The 20,498-nt window shown below is 42.1% G+C and overlaps 1 protein-coding gene across 3 annotated transcripts in view; it reads left to right on the forward strand.

Annotated features, from left to right (window-relative positions):
* rusc1 (RUN and SH3 domain containing 1) overlaps positions 1–20,082 on the forward strand; it is a 20,901-nt gene extending 819 nt beyond the window's left edge. Inside the window, exons 2-13 of one of the 3 annotated variants that reach the window (XM_008431756.2) lie at positions 1,623–1,722; positions 2,099–5,355; positions 8,809–9,648; positions 12,164–12,286; positions 12,377–12,453; positions 13,425–13,599; positions 13,882–13,987; positions 14,104–14,150; positions 14,449–14,939; positions 15,034–15,266; positions 15,544–15,711; positions 16,892–20,082. In XM_008431756.2, the coding sequence (XP_008429978.1) occupies positions 2,223–5,355; positions 8,809–9,648; positions 12,164–12,286; positions 12,377–12,453; positions 13,425–13,599; positions 13,882–13,987; positions 14,104–14,150; positions 14,449–14,939; positions 15,034–15,266; positions 15,544–15,711; positions 16,892–17,057 (5,559 nt within the window). In that variant the 5' untranslated portion in view covers positions 1,623–1,722; positions 2,099–2,222 and the 3' untranslated portion in view covers positions 17,058–20,082. The remainder of the gene's footprint in view (positions 1–1,622; positions 1,723–2,098; positions 5,356–8,808; positions 9,649–12,163; positions 12,287–12,376; positions 12,454–13,424; positions 13,600–13,881; positions 13,988–14,103; positions 14,151–14,448; positions 14,940–15,033; positions 15,267–15,543; positions 15,712–16,891) is intronic. The other 2 variants (XM_008431755.2, XM_008431757.2) reach the window with 2 other exon arrangements.
* The last annotated feature ends 416 nt before the right edge of the window (positions 20,083–20,498 follow it).

The following is a 20,498-nucleotide window of genomic DNA, read 5'->3' on the forward strand; positions in this document are numbered from 1 at the left end:
TGTATGTGAGTAATAGCCCTCGGTGGATGTGCTTTAAAAAGAAGAAGGCACACTCAGTGATATGCTGATTATTTCATGCTCCAGTTACATCTGCGTTATGCTCCAGGTATTGGGGATTTTTCCCCCCCCCCCTACAATCTTTTTCATTTGATGTTGCTCTTCCTTGTGGGAGAGATTCAAACACTATCGACTCATGATTACTGAGGAAGCTTTCCGATAAGATGACAGTTCCATCTACACGGTGCCATTCAAAAGCATTCGTATTCCGTCAGATTGACTATTTTATGGGGACGTCATGTTAGACCCTCACAAAGTGTTGAAGTCACTACATGTCCTTCCATATTTTAATCAATTTAATTAATAAATTGAGCTTGACTGCATCTTTTGACAACCCGGATCAATTGAAATGTGTGCATGATTGGATTGAATTTACTTTTTTTTAATTTTTATTAAAGACATGTGTTATGGACTGCTGCTATATAAATGAACTGAACTGAATTGAGTTGGAGTAGAAAGAAAATTATTCATAGTTTTAGATAAAATTAAAAAATAAAATAAACTCATAAAAATGGCATGTGTAGTTTTACTCAACTCGGCATCTGACACCCCTAAATAAAATATAGTGTAATCAATTGTCTTCAGAAGTCACATAGTTAGTAAATGGTGTTCTGATTTGTGTATTCTCATTTCATGCTGAACACCCAGTCCTAGCTGCCAAAACATGGTGGTGGCATCATCATCCTGTGGGGATACTATGTGAAGAAAGTCAGAATTGGTGATGGATGTTCACATTTACTATCCATTCTACCTGACTTGAAATGGGCAATAACCCAAAAGGCTTGGTTTCAAGTATTAAGTTATGGCTCTGGAATGCAAATTCACACAGCACTTTTCAGATTTTTACTTGACAAATAAAGTTAGAAAGCCATGTTTCCTTTTAAAATATCCAAAAGTTCGTGGTTGTAATGTAACAATATGTGAAAAACTTACAAAGCACCGTGTTAGGAAAACCGAAGAAATTTATTATAAGGGTCTTGTATATATTTTTTTTAATAACATCAAAGATGAAAAATAACACAATAAGTAAGGTGGACACAGACTTTGCAGAAACTGAAAAAAATGACAAGTTGTAAGAAATGTAATTCTATAAAAGTAGTCATATCTTCCAAGTAATGTTCACATTTTCAGAGCACAAACATTTAAATGTGCCATTTTATTCTTTTCTAAATAAATACTAATGATTAATTATGTAATATTTTAAGGGTAGCTTGTTAGATTGTGTTCTTTTTCAATGTCAGGGCAAACAATTTTAAGAGAGAATGAAAAACTTGTTTAAATGAAATGAAATTTCATGTTGAGCATGCCTCATGAGGGAGTCTTCTTACTGTCAGTGTTTAAGTAGCTGTAAAAAAAAAAAAAAAAAGGGTCCTGTGGCAGCCATGCGGTGGATAACAAAACCACTCAGAAAGTAGCTCATAATTCATGTTGATTTTGAAAAGGACAGAAAATGAAACATGGTATTAATTTGAAAAAAGAAAAGTCTTAAAAATGATCCAGTACCCGTAAAATATCTAGTATAATGGAATTCAGTTTCACTCCCGCTTGCGTATGTTTCTCTTCAGGAAGTACAGGGAGCCTGGGTGGATTTGATAAGAAGATGGGTGAAACCTAAGACAGGGAAATACTGCAGAAAGTCCAAAAAAGTTCAAAGGGTGTCAATCGGTTTGTATGCCATGACTTGTAAACCCATTTTACTGTCAGAGTTTCAGCAGTACAATCCAATGCTTTTGCAAGGCATTGGAGATATGCAGATATACAAAGAAAGAATAGAAAATCCCTACTCATGCATAGCAGAGTGTAATAAATAAGACATCATCAGATGTTATTTTTTCTGACATCAACAGCATGAGACAAAGTGTTCTCTGGAGATTTCCTCTGTTATCTGTAAAGCTGGATTTTAATGAATATGTTATAGTCCACGTCTGCTTCACTTCAATTTAGTATGAAACAAAGACACGTGTAGACATGAAAACTGGTGTTTGGTGAGCCGAGCCTGCTCGTAGAAATGATTCATCATGTGTCTCCTTTGATGTTGCAGGATCTTGGGAGTCAAGCCAAGATGTGACTTACGGTGCATCATAGACAGGATCCGTCCAGAATTCCAGCACCAGTTTCTATAGCAACAGAAGTATCTGAGAATTTTAAATAGTCCCATTCCCACGATGCAGTCGTCCTCCCAGACTCCAAAGCCGCGGCGTTTCGACGCCAGCAGGCGGACCGCTAACTCAGCTGGGCCCAAGCTTCGTGGCTCTAGTCTTCAGAAGGAGGATAAAAACATGAACACAATCACCACCCCATCTCCAAGGCGGCCTGTTAAAGCCCCTGCTGCTTCCTCCAGGAGCAGGACGGCTGCACAGCCACGAGCTCCAATAATCCAGTCCAGACCGAGCTCTCAGAAACAAGGTCCCACTGCTTCCAGATTAGCCAAGCCCAAACTGAAGAGCACTCGGCCATCTGCGGCGACCCGGAACACGCCAGAGGTGGCTGCTCCTCCACTGCCTCTCCCCTCCGTCCTCCCTCTGGATCCAAACTGCAACGAGCCAAGCCTCCCTTGCCTGTGCTGCGATGGGCGCTCCCCTCAGGACAACAACAGCATGTTCAACCATAACCACAACAACAATAACACCGTCTCCATCAGGCAACAGCTGCAGCTACCTCCTCCTCCTCCTGTGGTTCAGTTGGCCCACAAGCGTGATGGGACGAAAGCCAAAGAGCCGGTTCCCTCGCATGCGGAGCCCTCTGCCCAATCTGCTGCCAATCTGGGAAACGATGTAAAGAACGCAGATGAAAACGCAGACGTGGACAACAAGAAAACTGTAGATGAAGACGATGAGGAGGAAATGAGCAGCAGAGATACTGCTATTGATGATGATGAGGACAATGAGACAGATAGTGATGATGACGATGATGACACCCTGGTGCCGTCATGCTGTGACTGCCCCCCATCCCTCTTGGAATTCTCACTCTCCTCTTCCACTTCATCATCCTCCACTTCCATCAGCTCCTGCTCTGACCTGGAGTCCGACTGTGCCGATCAGTGCGCTTCCATGTGCTTCTCACAGGACCAGGACCATCTGTCTGCTGCTTTGAACCCCAAAGACCAATTCCCTGAGTTCAAACATCCCTCATCTCTTCCACTTAACAAGAATCCTTTCTCCCTAACCTCCTGTTCCCCAGTTGCCTCTTGCTCCCCTGATGAGGGTTATCCCTCTGCGCTTGACTCCCCTTCTCCTGACTACTTAGGGGTTAAAGGCGACTCTGATCCAAACAAACTAGATTTACTTGACTTCCTAGAGTCTGTAGGAGAGTTTGGGAAAATGGAGCGCTTCAGCCAGGTTATCCAAGTTGCTCGCTGGGATCTGGAAGGGGAGCAACACTGGGATGTACTGAGGGATCGCCTAGATCACCTAGATCGTTTGGAAAAAGTGAACAGGGAAGTGAAGCTGTCTTACATTGCCAGACTTCACGAGAAGGGATTTGATCTTGAGGACCTGGAGGAGCAGGACCTCTCAGATATTATGGATGAAATGGGGAACATCGACATTCCCTGGAAGTTGTATAAAACCCACGATGGAACAATGGGGGAGTCTCAGGAGTTTTCAGATGCCGGAGTTGATCTCACCGCTCCATCAGACTGTGAAGATCCCCTTGCTCCAGACTCCCTCACCCCTTCCCCCATTGAGCCGCCACCCAGACCCCCCAAACCTCCTGCCCGTCATGCCAGCGTGAGCTCTGATCTCCACACCTACATCAACATCAGCAGAGAGACCACCTCCATGGCCGTCGCAACCTCCCCCACCTTGTCAACTTTCTCCCCCAACTCGTCTTCGCCCACATTCTCAACATTTCGATGTGAGAAGCCCCTCCCTCCATCTCCGCCATCCATCCCCCCTCTCCCTCTCTCCAAACCAGTCCCCTATCTCACCCTTTATACCACTCCTTCCCCACCTCCGTCCATTCCCACTCCAACCCCACCCATCCCTCCACCTCGAAAGCGACACCTTGCCAGGAAGGAGGCCCAGCGCCTCGCTGCTCTTCAAGCTGAACAGGAAAGAACTCCCCTCTCTCTGCCACCACCCACGACACGCCCCCCACCACTGCCTCCTCCACCTGTCATCTCAGTGTCTTGCTCCTTCTCACCCCCCGCCATACCACCACCACCTGCCCTGCCCCCTCCGCCCTCCTTCCACACATTGGACGTGGAGATCCGGAAGCTGCTCATGCTTGCCGGACTGACCCAAGCCGAGCTCCTCAAACTCAGCCCTGAGCTCAGTGTCTGCGTTGGGGAGCTGGACGATGAGGAGGAAGCAGATAATCACTTTACATACAGACCTCTGGAGTCCAGAGAGTTCAGATTACAAGACAGGGAGGCAGAGAAGGAAAACGACACAGGCAAAGTGGGTGGAGATGGAAAAGCATCTGAGGATGGCAATAAGGAAGGGGAAAGCAAAGACAGACAAAGGACCACCTCCTTCACTGAAATTGCAAGAAGAAGAAAGAAGAACACTGCTTTGGTGACAGAGCATTACTACAGCACAAGTTTTAATAATCCACATGAAGCAACAGTAAAGACTTTCTCTTATTCAAATGAGCTACCAGATTCTCCTCCGCCTCCTCCACCTCCTCGTCCTTTGCCTCCCATCCCACCTTCTTTAGCGCCCCTCAAAGTCAGCACCTTGCCTGCTAACTCTGAGCAACCTGAGCGCTTTGATTGGCTTATAGCTTTCACACCCGAATGTGAAGCCCCACCACAGCTCCCAGTACTAGAGAAGAGAAAATCCGCCACTGAAGTCCCAAAGAAGCTCGGTTCATCAGGCTCGTCTCCAGGCTCTGGTCCAAAGGTGACTACGTTTAAAGAGCTTCGTTTCCGCAACAAGAGCACCTCCCCTCCCACAAAGGTGATCACCGATCCCGAGCCCGACCCCACTGTCATCACCCCCGACCCAGATATACTCTACAACTTGAGGTGGAGGAGGGAGAAGGCTGGTAGTGACGGCAGCCAGTGGGAGTACACCTCACAGGCCCAGGCCCTGTTCATGCAGCCGCCCCCAGCCCTCACCTCCATGGCCGCCCTGAAGGAGATGCTGCAGAGAGCTGACAAGGAGGGTGGACAGCTGGAGTTGTGCCCGTCGCAGAAGATTGGCTGCTCAGTCAGTGACAGCAGCCTGTGGAATGTAGGCCAAGACAGGGAGATGAGGGAAGAGATGAAGGAAAGGAAGATTGAGAAAGGAAAAGAGGACGTGGAGGTGAGAGGTCGGGCTGATGGAGGGAGAACTTTTGAATCGAGAACTTCTGGTGAGTACGACTTTCACGGGTCAACAAATACGTAACTAACAAGGCCATTCCAATTTAATACAGTTGAAAACCTTGAAGTGATTTCTCATGCTCACACAGAAAAGTGGTCTTAGTTTTTAATTCACTTCCCGCTGAACCTCAAAAGCGTTAGCAAAGAACCAATTCGATCTATAGATACTTTGTGACCAGCAGGCAGTGAAAATGGCACACATTGTTCCAATTTCTTTAAATAAATCTGTTACAAAACAAAACAGTTTTTCAGTTGCAACAAGCCTTGTTGAACAATCTTTTAGCTAAAAACATACTAAGATTTTTTCAGAAGTATTCTTACACTTTTCAGCCTTTCACGTTTTGTTATGTTGCATCCAGAAAACTTCAGCATGTTTTTTTATTGAGATTGTACGTGATAGACCACCATAAAGCAGTACAGGTGTAATTTTGGAAATAAAATTACACATTATCCAGATGATGCCACCACCGCCATGTGTCATGGTGATGTGCAATGTTAGTTTTCATTCACACTCAACCTTGCGTCCAATCCAAAAATGTTTGATGAATTAATGATTTGTTTTAAGTATCTGGAAGCACAACATGAAGAGATAAGGGGTTTTTCACAATCCTGTAGATGTCTTTATTTATGTGTCCATTACAAACTGTAAATCAAAATTGAGATGATAAGATAACGAAAAGAGGAAAGAGGGGATAGCAAACAGGCGGATAGGCTGCATTCTCATATCCTCAGTCATGCAGAGATTATTTCCTTGGAAAGGAAGTGTTATTTTCCTCTTTGTTGTCTCATAATAGAAAAACCAAGATGGATGAAAATGTTGACTCATTAATGGTAATGGTACATTGAGCATGACTCAGAGGGAAAGTAAGGGTGATGTGATGGATGGCTGATAATGAGGAGTACACAGCGAGAGTTTGGGAGTGAGGGAAGCTCGGGAGTGGAAGATGAACAGCCGTGAAGATAGATGAGGTAATATGAGATAAAAGAGGTGGTTGGAAACTTTCCAGCCAGCCCATCCTCCACTGGTTATCGAAGTGTGATTTCATCACAAACTTATTCAATTATTTATCATCTCTTCATTCTGAGGGCTGGGGGATAATGGGAGAGCACTAAAGTCTACTTTTATACTTACGTTTTCAGTTTTCTTATTTTCCTTACTGGATTCCTACTCAATCTGGAAAAGTATGGAATTTGATTTTATTATTTCCCATGTCTGGGAAAGGTAGGAAAAAAGCAAAGAAGAATAAGGAAAAATACATGCATTTCCTGGCTTTATTATCACTATTACTGTCTAGAAGTGCTCCTTCTTTGCTATGCCCTTTCTTCCTTGGTTCAGTTAAATTCATTATTGATCTAGGTATATCAAGGATAAGCTTTTCATATTGAGTGATGTTGCTTTTGATAGCTTTCTCTCTCTGATTGAACCTATTAACGTCGATGATTACTTTTAATGACACTATGATTTAAAAACAGCTTTTTCTATTTTCTCGGATTAAATTTGCAAGTTAGCAAATACTTATTTGCACATTATAAACTGATGGATTTAATTCCCATCAGTTTGTAATGTGTTGGATGCTTGCTTCCCTGTATCCACAGTCACCCAGTATGAAAGTTTATTTTAATTCTTTAAGATCTTGGAGTGAGATATATCTTTGATAGGTGTCCGATGGACGCAGTAGTGTTGATCATTTTTCCTACTGCTCATGGAGAAATGAACAAGTTGTTTTTTCCTGAAATGTATGTATTTAGAGGAAAATGAAACAACTTTTGAAAAGGCGTGTACACCTTTAAGAGCCAAAGGGGTGGATCTCTTTGTACAGGCCAATTGCTAAGAATTTTGTTTTGATAATAGGAAGTAGCATATGTTGACTTCAGTTCAAAGGGAGCTCAAGTCTAAACGAGGTACGACTTCTCTCAGCTCTTTTTTTAGCCTGGCAGAAAACTGTAGTGCCACTCCGAGGCTCTACGGAGCCGAGGTTAGAGACTGAAGTGTATTATCTCTGTCTACTGACTCAGCATTCATACGCTGACTGCTGTTACTGCTGGGGAGGACAGGAAGGTAGAAGCAGGGGAGGAAACAAAAGAGAAAACTGACAGAGGGAAGGTGATCCGGAGATGGCACCGCACTGCAGAGAAGTTTAAAATACTTGGAGTAGTTTATGGAGTCTAAACATTTACTATCTTCATATACTTTTCTCAAGCAAGTGATAGAAAGTGAAACTACACTGTATTTACACCCCATCAACTTGCATCAAGACAAACAACTTAAATGTATTCATCTGGATTTCTTTTTTTTTTCTACATATCTGAAAGATGTGACATGGAAATGTTTCCAATACCTCTGACTCTATGCTTTTTCTAATTTCCTGGTGCTGTGATTGCAGCTGCAAGTCCTCTGTCTCCATCAGCTTCTAGGGGCATTGTTTTGCATATTATTATGTGCAAAAGGGTTCAGGCACAGTCAGATTACTGCTAGCATGTGGGACCAGCATTTTTCAAGTGTTATCCCAGATTCTTAATTGCATTTAGGTCTAGACTTTTACCGAACTGCTAGTATTTCTATATCTCATTTAACAAGACGCACGCCTTCTAAAAAGTTCCACTTTTAACTCATTAGTCCCTATGATATTTTTTCCAAAATTACAGCTGGATTTATTCTGAAATGAAATTGCACACATGTATCCCTTAGAGCAATTGGGGGTGCTAGATTTTATTAAGCTAACTAAATCCATACGCACCATGGTTTACCATGGTTTTAAAAACAAACAAAAAAAAAACTGTTTGAAAGCTAATTATTAATTTACCTGCATTTGTACACTTATTGACTACTTTGTGTTGGTCTATCACATAAAACCCCAGTCAAATTCTGAGGCTTTATAGCATTTATTTATTTAAAATCCAAAATCTAAAGACTTCTGTTCAAAGCTGCCATCTGCTGGTCATAAGATAGATTTCAGGATTAAGTCGCTGCCAGATTTTCTTTCATTTTTGTCTGGACAAACAAAAACACGCGCAAACGATGCAGTCACAGATGTTCTTAACATTTGCTTACCTGCAGTCTGAACATCACATGTGGGGCAGGTTGAGAGCCACAGGCACACTGGCCCTTATTTAAAGGAAGTGCAATTGATCTTAATAAATCGGCCTCTCTGGCTCCTGTGGTCAGTTTTTAAATGTAAGTCAAGTCTTAAGTCCAGCGCTGTGTTATTAGACGATGGAGGCTGAAATACTGTTAGAATTGTGCATTTTTCTCCTGTTTTACACTAACATTCTCTACATCTTTCTCTCTCTCCTTCCCATTTCTTTGCCACATTATCACTTTGTTGTTGTTTTTTCTCACCCATCCATCCCACTCGGTTGTATCCATTGTATGTCCATTGCTTGGCTTTATGTCCGCCCTATCCTGACTAATATTTTTCCGCTTAATCCCCTGAACTGAACAGTTTCCTCACCCCCGCTGTCCCTTGCCCGGTCCCCCCAACCCTACTTCCTGCACTCCGCTCTCCCTCCCCTCCACCCAGACCCCCATAACTCGCAGCTCCTCGCAGATCGGTGGTCCTCCGACAAACAGGCCAGCGAACAGTGGGGTCCTGCTGCTGCAGGCTCAGCTTATATCCACAGAGACGACTCCAGCTCTCTTGTAGGCTCTGGATTTGATGATTCCCTGGCTGATTTCCGCGCAGACTCTCCTCATTACTACAGAGACATTTTCAGCGAAAACACACATTCAGCTTATAAGTACGTCAGCGATTCCAAAACCAACACGGGGGACGTTGAGTCGAAGTGTAATTTTGACTCGCTCTACTGCAGCGATTCGGAGAAGCGAGGCGACACCCACGCCTCGTTTAGTGGCACCTCCGGACCGCAGGGCTGCACCACTCCATATAAGAACATAGATGTTATGATGAGTTACCCAGACAGCTTCAGTGCTGTGGATTCGCTGTATTCAGAGAGGCGCTGCCGTGCAGACAATAGCAGCATTAAGGCCAGAATGTCCAAAGAGCTTCCTCCCCTCCCCACATACTACCTGTATCACCCTAAAAACTGCCCGCTCCACCGGGGCGCCCCTCCGCGGCTCTCCCCCATCGGCGCCCTCTCCCCTCCCCAGCGCTCTGGAGCTCTCCCGCTCTCTCGCCTCAACTCCCCGCTCTTTCCCCGTTCACACACCCTTCCTGCCCTCGCTGCTCCCCTCTACTACCCCAACCTCTACCCTCCCATCCCACCCAGGGCGCCCCCACTACCCCCTAAACTCTACCAGGGTCCTCCGCAGCCACATGTGGCGAGTAAGAATCTGCATTTCACATTTTTTTCTGTCTTTTTTTAAATTATTATTATTTTACTAGACATTTAACTTGTGCGTATTTCACTCTGGAGTGGGTGTTCCCTTTTTCAGCTTTGAGGGAGTTTTCCAGATTTGAAAGTAGCCGTAACTATAGCTATTTGTGATATCAGAGGACAGCTCCCTGCAGGTCATCTGATATGTCCTATCTCCACTCTTCTTTCAAATCTGCAAAAAGGGCCTTCAGACGGGGAACAGCTGGTCCTGTCACAGCGTGTCTACAGTCACTCTGCTCAGTCTGTCTCTCTTTGTCCTCCCCTGTCTGTCTGTGTTGGTCTGTTCTGGATTCTCTCCTTGTTTTTCTTCTGTTTCTGCATGATGTGTTAAAATTGACTTATGCATCTCAGCCAAAGCACACCCACAGCACAGTAGATCTTTAAATTGCCGTGAAAATGGAATTGATTTTTAAAGTGTTTACTTTGTTCCTCGTTTCCCCCACTTTGATAACAGTTAAAGCTTCGTATACAGTGGATTTTAAAAAAGTCTTTCCATCTTATTTAAAATGCCAGGGTGTTTATCATTTCAGAACTTTTCTACATTTAATACCGTTTATTGTTTAAAGGTTTTTCAAACTTGCTGATTTTTAAAAAACAACATTTTAGGGCCAGGTAGAGTGGATAAAAAAAGAAAAATAACAACTCTATGTAAACATTTATGCAACCAAATTTCTTGGTTTTATTTTTCCTTTAAAAAGATTACTGTATTTTTATTAAATTTTTTTTAGTCATAAGGGTTACAGGTCAATTTAAAGTGGAAAAAGGTCTGAAAGGATTTATTGTATTCCTATTTTTCATGTCGTAAAACCTTGGCATTTTAATACAGCCATTTTATAGGCTTTCTACATCCACTGTATGACTTTGCTTGTATAGTAAGTCTTTAAATTATAAGTTCATGTTCTATAAATACCAGTGTGTTCACAGCACCTGTGTTTGCATATTTGTTATTATATGTCCCGTTACCAACAGCTGTTTCTTTTTAGCTTCTTGTTTGTTCAGGTTTTCTTACTGTAAGTTTGTAGAATATTTTAAACACACTCACAAAAACCTCTGACTTCATGTCATATATTTCTTGAAGAAATTCATAGATGAACATTTCTGCTGTTTCTGGAACTTCGCAAAATCTAGGGCTTTATTTTATTTTTCCTTTACTAATAATGCTGGGATATATTGAAAATTGGACCTTGAGGGTAAATAGTTTGAAACCTAATGACAACTCTTGATTGAGTTAAACTATCAAATTAACTTAAAAAATATGATTGTAACAAGATTTTCTTTTTATCACAGTAAAGACTGTTCAGTTTTTAAAGTTATCGTTTACATCTCCACTGTTCTACATTTTCTTTGTAACCAGATCTAGAATAAAATGTCTCCAGGAAAAAATATTAGGGAAATATTACAGGCTGCTCGTGTCTCACCAAGAAACTTCAACAATAATTCTTGCTCTTCACAGTAATAAGTTGTAGCTGCGTGTTCAACTCTCTTGCACATATTAATTGGCTCTCCCCCAGGAGAAACACTTACTTTTCCAAGTTGAGGTTATGCTTGGCTGTGCTGGTTGCTGGGAGACCAAAGTAAGCTAGGGGTTTTTCAGGCTTCAATTTAAATTCAACATTGGCCTCAATGCAATCAACCAAACATTAAGTTATTAAATAAAGTTATAACATTTGGACCTTAATGGTAGCAGAGAAAATGTTGTTTGTTTGGACTGAGAACAGAGCAGATATTCCATATTTGCAACAATTTAGCCACGATTATATGGGTGGTGGAAGTTAGCGAAACTATAGATTGGTCTTCAGTAGACTTCATCACATTTACATTAAAATAATTCCTAAAAAAATAATTCTCACCCTTTTTAGGGTGAGAATTGTGGCTCTACATGTGATGAACTATCTACTTCAGCAAAAATCACACTTTGCACAGTTTTAAAAATGTAACTCTAAACTGTTGAGACTGACTTACAGTATAAACACTGTGAGACTTTCAGGATTATCTCTTGTAAATTACGTGTAGGTTTTTTGCTCTTCTTTAATTTAAAACCCAACTCCCTTGCAAAGGATAATGTTTGTAGTTTTGAAAGAATTACAATAATTATTGGAGGCCAGACATTCACACTGAAAGTGCTTTCAGTACAGCTTTAGGAGTTTGTAAGATTTCAGGAATTCGTTTTATGAAATCTATGATATGAACTGGAAGCATTAAGTGAGTCAGTATGATTAATTTTCCGATACATTTGTGAACTGAGGTTGATGCATGGGCTTCTGTTGAACTCCCAAGCTGACAAGAAGCCATCATTACGGATTCAGATGTAAAATAACCTCGCTACTGTGGCTCCAACACTCTCAGGATGTGCTCACAAAGCACCATCTGCTTACATCTGCCTAATTTTACTTAATAACACTCGCATGTTAGTTTTGCTTAGAAATTGAAGCTGTCAGTAATTATTTTCTCTGCCGCCGCAAGCCGTCCGCAGCGTCTCGTTTGCCGGCTCCGTACAGAAGATAGACGTTCCCTGGATGGGTGAGGATGTGGAGCGTTCAGTGAGGGGTCTCGGCCTTACCTCTCTGTGCATGCAGGAAAAGAAAGGTGTTCATTCTCACATTTGTATCATGTTTTTTTTCTCTACTGCATATAAACTTATCACCCAGTTCCTATCTTATTGTTTCTTCTCTTCAGCTCTGGTCAGTGGAGTCAGTGCTGCAGTGGAGGCCATCTTGGCTCAGTTCAGTTCTTCTCGGACCATAGTCCAGAAGGTCAGTCCCTAAAGAGCAGATTTAGTTACTTTGTTATTTTTGCATGTGTGTAAATGTATAGATATGGGTTTTCAAAGTGGATAAGCAATTTTAAAACTTAATAAATAAGAGTGTTTTGAGTCATGCCCACAAAAACAAGAATGCATTACCATACATTGATGAGGACCCTGCAGTACAGTCTTGAAGTCGGTCTCTCTGTGTGGCTGTAGAAAAATAACCAATTGTTTTAACAAAAACAACCTTCTTTCAAAGGAAACTGTTGAATGATTGTGTGGTCACTTAATACACACACAAAAAGGATATAAAAACGACTTTCATTACAAAGATCATACACAGTTCATGCCTTGGCTAGTACAGACTACTTGAACAGGGAGTAAAGATCCAGACCACATGGAGATTGTGAGCATAACGTTTGTGATGTAAGAGAATGTTTATGTCAATTATTATCCGTTGGAGCATTTTTCTTCCTCTGTGTATGGCCTAAATAAAGCTAATGAAGGAGAAAGGGTTTAACTAAAGGTGCTGTTCAACTACTTTGACTTCTCTTCAAACCACAACATGTGCAACATTAGCTGGAAGAGGCTAATGTTGAGGCTAAACTAAGGACTTATAAAGTTTGAAAGGGGTGACAGAACAAATGTTTTGACTGCTACGTTACTTGAGAGCAGATAACGAGTACAACACAGAGATTATGAGGAAAATGTGAGACTTTCACCATCTCTGCAGGATTTCCTAAGCTAAAGTTTCTTAATCTAAAGTATTCCGGTGACTTGTTTTAGATAAGATGGAAAGCTCACTAAATAACATTTGTTGAATTTCATCAACAAATATTTCCTTCAAACATTTGTCCATGAATTGCATATTTCACTCCTTTTCCTCTTGAGCATTTCTTTCCAAACACGTCTTTTTCAATTGCTGCAAACCTTTTAACTCATCCAATTCCATTTCCCTCCCCTCCATGTTCACCCCAGGCTTTATCAGGAGACAGCGCCATAAATCCATCTCTTGGCCGTCTGGTGCTGCAGTGCCTCTGCCCCGCCCTGCACAATTTGCTGACCGACGGCTTGAAGCCTCATCAGAGTGATCTGATCGCAGGCCGAAGGCCAAACTCGGCCTGGAGCCTGGTGCAGGCCACAACGACGACAGGTAGCATCCAAAACCTCAAATGATTGGACAGTGTCTGGCAGCTGTCCTGGAGTCCCCCCCCCCCCCCACTCCCTCCTCGGTTGATGATGATAAACTTCAATTTTATATTTCTCCCTCATCTCTGTTGATTTATTTTTTTTACTGTTGAAAACGCTGAACAGAGGAAACCAGCTGGATGCAGATATTGATCGTTGTATTGGTGCCAAGCTTCACAGCAGTATTTCAATCACCCGTCTTCTTCTTTTTCCCTCTCATGCTCTCTCACTCAACCATTTCTGCAAGGTCCCAAAACTCAAGCCTTATTTAACCTACAAATCCGGGTTGGCGAGCTGCCGCAGCTGAGGCACAGCAAGCAGAGGTTCAATGCATTCCTCCTTGGTCTGCTAAAGTAAGAAATAGCTCTTCTTACCTAACCCTGTGTAAAAGTTTGACATTCTGTCCTCTGGAAATGTTCTTATCACAACTGCTTATATCATTCTCCTTTCTCTGATTTTTCTCTTGAAGCACCAAGCTTCTAGATTTCTGGCTGTCTCATCTTCAGTCTTGCGGCGGTAAGTTTATAAACCCTTAACAGATCTGGCTGTAGCTACACTGCCTTGCAAAAGTATTCATATCCCCAGAGATTTATGACATCTTGGGCTTCAACTAACAAAACATATTTTAGTGGGATTTTGTGTAATAAACCAGCAAAAAGTAGCACTTTTTTTAAAATTGCAATTTGCATTCAGTCCTCTTTACTCTGACACAAGATGTCTTTTACAGAACATTTCACCACTGAAAAAAACATTTTTTTTCAAAATTCTTTTGCAAGCAAGCATCTTCTAAAACCCTGATATTTCTCAACCTCAGATGTGCTGGAGGCATATTACCACCCTACTTCCTTTATGCGTCTGTCGCTGACCACCTGCTGGCCTCTTTTTGAGGAGCTGCTCCTCGTGCTGCAGCCCCTCAGCCTGCTCACCTTTAACCTCGACCTGCTCTTCCAGCACCATCACCTGGAGGCGGATTCTCACAGGCCTGAGTTGCCCAGATCTCCCCACCAGGAGGCCGGGCTCCAGACTTCCCCGCAGGGCCATCTGAAATCCCCAGCCGGCAGATACATGGAGAGCCTCTCGGAAGTGGACTTTGGAAGCCCAGAGCGTTCACCAAATACAAATTCGTCACCGATTTTAAACAATGGCGGATCAGAGTCATCAACAAGTACAGATTCTGAACCTGTGAAGGCTTCGCCTAGATTTGGCCAAACAAGTCCACAGCTGCTGTGGGTGCAGGGAAAGGAAATCGAAAGTTTACCTCTTTCTAATGTAGATGAAGATAGTTTTACCCATCAAGCAGGACAGGTCAGTGTTTTATCATCCACCGCTTACGACCACTTGTGGTGTTGTACAGTTCTGCCAAGTGGACTTTTGTTTTTCCTTTTTACGGTACCTATAGGTGATCCAGCAGAGCTGGGGAGCTGTGATACGCTGGGGAGGTCGGCTGAGCCAGAACCTGGCCGACTTTAGCCTGTCTGCCGTGAAAAAGGAGGAGATGAACACAAACAGTCCTGGTTTCCAGGACCAGACAGGAAGTGGCTATTCTCCCGTCAACGACGCTCAGGTTCCCTGGAGTTTGGGCCGACTTTTCGGAGCCTCCAAAAGCCCTACGGGTCACACACCACCAACCAGGTGAGCCGCTGTCTTCACTGAGTACATCAGCACAGAAAAGGACCTTCTTAGGATGGAAGAATATAAACTAAGCTTTTGCCCAGTACGTAGACGGGCTAAATATTTTTGAACACTTTTTGGGTATTAAAGAAAGAACACAATTCTCCATGTCACTGAGGACAACAGTCTTAGATCATCTGCATGTAGCAATCAAGTGAAATTTAACTTTTATCATTTTCTGCCCACAAAATTGAACTGTATCTCATGACCCTATGTGTCTGATTCCTCCCATCCACAGGCGTCCCTCTCAGTGGTTAGCTCCCGGTGTCACGGCTCTGACCCGGATGGTGAGCAGCAGTTCCACCCCAACGCTACGAGGACCCGCTGAACTTCAGGAAGGAAGAGACGTGGAACCAGAGAAAACGATGGACGCCACAGAAATGAAAGAGAAACCCAGACAATTCAGGTAGAGTACAGAAACTCTGCAGATTCGCACTAGAGCCGCCTTTTCAGCTTGAGCTGCTAGAGATGCAGTTGTTATTTACTCGTTAATTTTTCATTGAATTTGAAAGACGCGTTTTGATATATTTTAGAACCTTTAAAAACGACTCAAATTGAATGAAATATCTAGTTGGTAAAACCATTTTTAACCCCAGACTATGAAAAACTCACAGTGATACCACAATCTCAAGTTAATGCCTCAATCACACCAGCTTATTACATAATAAAACTGAGTGTGATATATTCTCCTAAAGCTTTTTATGGTAAAGGAGGATCTGAAAACATTTCTACAAAATGTTAACAAATATTAATTGCCGCCACTGTGATCATCCACAGTGAAATGAGTCATGTAGGGATATTGACTAAAGCTCCACTAAGAGAGGAAGAAGAAATGTATAAAGCCAGATTACAGTTTTTTCTTAATGACTGTCCTTGCGCTTGGAGGAAAAATGGAGAACCTTGTAAGGCTGTGAATGCCTTCATCACCATCATGATGTGAGGAAGCTTGGCTGAAGGAGAGGATTAGGGATTACAAACCTAATAGGAATGGGCCAGAATTCAAGCAAACTATGGTGGGAAGCTTGTGGGGCATAAAGAAACATGCTTTTTTTTGCCCAGTGCCAAATACTCAGGAACTTTGACTTTAAAGAAAGCTCACAAAATAAAGAAATAAATGTCTGACAGTTAAAATTTTGTCTAATTGATATCAAAGAAAAATCAAAATAGGCTAAAACTAATATTAACATATTGGAGGTTTATTCAAACCAGAGTACCACAATAAAATTTGTTTTAAAAAACCCGGATTGGTGGCTATTTAAATAACACGTTTTGCCATTATGTACATGAAATAAAAACATCAGATTTAGATTATCAGTTATACAAGAGGATGGACTAGGCATGGGAAAAAAATAAAGACAACTTAGTCTGAGGTAAACCAAGGCATGTCTCAGCTCTCTTTAACCCTCCAGGAACCCCGGTGGGTGTAGCAGAGATCAGAATAGCTGCTGTTATCATTTCTCTCGTTGAAGGACGTTCACCGACTGGTGACTCATCGCTCTGACCGGTCCTGGTCGTGACTCATCCGGTCCTGCTTCATATGCCGACGGTATATCGTTCTCATGGCTGTAACCGCTCTTGTGCTACAGGTCCGTTCGAACGCTGTGCGACCACGCCGGAACCGGCGCCGAGCTCAGCTTCTGCAAAGGCGAAGAGCTGGTGGTGCTGGGAGGCGTTGATCAGGACTGGATTCGATGTCGTCAGGGAGACAAGGAGGGGCTGGTACCTATCGGCTACACCTCGCTCATCATGTGACGTCGGCGCTGTAACCTCTGCACTAAAATCCATATTATATTAAATAAATATATATAAAAATATATACATATTAAAGATATTTTAAGTGAGTCTGGAGGGTTTATGGGAAGGTCGCACTACTCTGAAAGGGATATTTTACGTGGGTTTGAGTCGAGAGCGTGACGCCATCTGCTCCGCTCTGCTTTCATCTCGAGTATTCTCCAGTCCTCTCCTGTTGTGAACATATGGGGCTTTTTTTCCCATTAAAGCTCATCCTGTTTGGTAGCTAATGAGTTTAAGTAGCAGGAACACAGCAGATGGCGTGAAGTAATGACTCAACTCAAATTCAAGCCATTATAATATTTAAGTGAAGTGTCCCTTTTAATGCTTTTCTTCCATTTCTGCGCTCCACGTCAGCTGCTGATCTGAAACCTGACGGCGGGGGGGAGACCCTGTCCAGTTAACGTGTTAAAGTCGACATCTTTGGAGCGGTCAGCTTCAGCGCTGCAGCTGGCGGGTCACTGAGTGAAGAAAGGATGCTAGAGTACTGCGCCGCAGCTCCTGTTTGCATACTGCGTGTCGATGTGGTGAATTGTAGCTGTGTAGGTCCGTGTTCCCTTATCAACCTCTCTCATCTCTGGCCCGGTTTGTGTGTGTTTCTGAGATTCTAGTAGACTGTATAATTATACATATATAAATGATAATAAATCCATGTGTATAGCTATATTAACTGAGAGGGATTTTACCAAGACAGACAGATTACCAAGAGGGAAAAAAAAAAAAAGTGAAACAGTAAAGACTGTGACATTATTGTGAGTTTGACTGATGGGAATGAATTGATCCATCTTTACACGCGCGACTCGCCTCACGCATTAAGTAGATGTCTTGCAAAGTAAATTCTATGTTTTAATTATAAGATCCAGCATCTTCCTTTGTGTTGCAAATTTTTCGCCATACATTAAGGTGCAAAAGATTTTTTCAAAGCACTACATCTTAAAATTTTGCTTCAGCTGAGCCAGACTTTATTGTAATCTCTTAAAGTTTTCTTGGTCGGTATTTCTCTGGGCTTTCGAGGTTTTTTATTTTTAATTTCTTTTAGGTGTTCTTTGAATTTTGCATGCTTTTTCGCTCTATCTGTCCATCATTTTAACTGATAATTCCTTCTTTTTTTTGTCAAAGCACTTTCAGTACAGTGCCTTGCAAAAAACGACAATGTTTTGTAGACCTAAACGTGATCCTGGGTTCTACGGTTGAGATTTTTGCTAATTCTTTTTGGAAAAATTACTCAAGCTCAAACTTTTTGGATAGATTTAGACTGTATTTGTCCATTTTCAAGTCTTGCTACAGATTCTTAATTGAATCTAGGTCTGGGCTTTGACTGGGCCATCATAGCATAAATGTTTTTCGCTCCGGACAGGTTTTCCTCCAGCTATTTTCCCGTCAACACAGAAAAGTGTTGACGGGAAAAGTCAACACTTTTGACTTTTGAAGTGCTGCCACCGCTGCGCTTCAGTGTTGGAGTAGTGTATTCAGAATGATGTGCAGTACCACAAATTGTGTTTTGCATGTAGGTTAAAAAGTCAAATTTGGTCTCTTCCACATATTTGCTGTATATACTCACGTTTTTCAGTTAATTCTGTAGTCAGCTACAAGGTCTGGGACAGAAAAATTTGCACACAAAAAAAAGAAAATTTCTGAAAGTCTGAAGAACTACTAATAAGGACAACTTTAAAAAAATTACAGGAAAGTCTGGCTCCTTGGAAGGCAAGCATAAAGGAAACAAGGGATGACTTGAGGCTTTTGCAGTACTGTAATTTTCTGAAAATGATTACGTATAGCTCATAAAGTTTAACACTGAATGCATTTTAGTATAAGCATGAATGCTTTGGATGAATGACACATTAATATAACCCTCCCAATGGTGAAATATGAGACAAAGCAATCTGTAGCTCATCTTGTGGTTTGAGAAACAACCTCACAAAACATTTTCAGCTCTTGTGTAATAAAATCTGAATGCAGCAAGAGGGGGGGAAAAATAAGAATCCTTGAAGTGATGTAAAATGCTGCAGTGAAGCTTCTAGGTTTGGTGGCTGGTCCTCAGCTTTTGTATTTATCTTCCTGCCAGGTCTCCTGATCATAATCATTGATATTAATGATAGTGGTGATGGTGGAAGTGGTTTGTTTGTACTGACGCCACTCGTGTGAAACCCGTTGCTTTGCATCATATTTATATATTTATTTGTTTATCTCTGGATTCTAGATGTATCGACGACTATGCATATGCTTAAACGTTGAGCCGTTTTGTTTCGAAGTCATCGTTTTTAGTTTCGTGCACAACTGAGGCATTGCGAGATATCTTAAACTCTAAAGATACGAGACTCGAAGACGTCTGGATTTGGTTCTGTAGGAAGGTTTCTTTACCACTGACAAATCAGGGAGAGCTCGATTCTTCAAAACGCCCTTGTAGTTTCCGTGTACGCCAGTGCCATGTAGCATGACATTACTGGCGCTACAGCAAAAGTCCAGTAGCAGTAAATGACACCACTACATGCTCATACTGTAAATAATTATCATAATAAAACACCCATCAAATGGATAGTTATAAGAAATCTTCAGATTGAATATTATTGGACAAAGTTCATTTTGATTTTTTATGTGAAAGCCGATAATTTATTGGATGTACTATTTATTGATTCCAAGGTGTATGAAAAGGAACAGCTCTCTATCTGTCTGGGTTCTGAGAGCGTGATGGTGTGAACATGATGGTGGTGTGTGTGTGTGTGTGTGCGCATATGGAAGTGAAAGTAAAGATGATGTGAATACTTTCATGTGTCAGCACATCCTGCTGTTTCGCTGTGTGTGTGTAACAGAAAGCCTCCTTCTCCTTTTTCGCTCTCTCTCTCTCTGGTGTAACGTAGCCTGTAGACATTTCCGAGTCCCACTGTTGCATATAGTTGCGTGCCCCTCTGGTGTCGGTCAGTTGTCCACCTCCTGCATGTGCTTGTTTGTAAATACACTCAATAAAAATCATCTGGTCAAACCAAAACCGCCCAGCTGTTTGATTCGCACGTCATACACAATACCTCACGTGGAAATCCCTCTTTGATACTAAAAGTTTGTAACCTGGAAGGATAGTTGAAATAGTTCAGGTCAAAGCTAACAGTATTTAAACAAACTTTTTATTTATTTTTTTTACCACATATTTTTATTGAATATCAAGCAGATAAAACTGATTACCTCTGCCTCACTTATGCAACCCTTCAAAGTGTAATTTAATTTCTTCCAACTTCAGAAAAAAAAAAAAACAGTTTTCCTGAACCAGCTTGAAACAGAAGGAGGATTTGGGAGATTCTACTTCGGGATAAATTGTCGTCTGGCCAGCAGAGATGTAAAGGCAACAATCTCCCTCTGGGTGGATCTGAGTGGAGTTGACTCAGCTGGGGTCCCAGAAGTAGCAGCCAT

The sequence above is a fragment of the Poecilia reticulata genome, linkage group LG16 (genome assembly GCF_000633615.1).
Source record: "Poecilia reticulata strain Guanapo linkage group LG16, Guppy_female_1.0+MT, whole genome shotgun sequence".
NCBI lineage: Eukaryota > Metazoa > Chordata > Actinopteri > Cyprinodontiformes > Poeciliidae > Poecilia > Poecilia reticulata.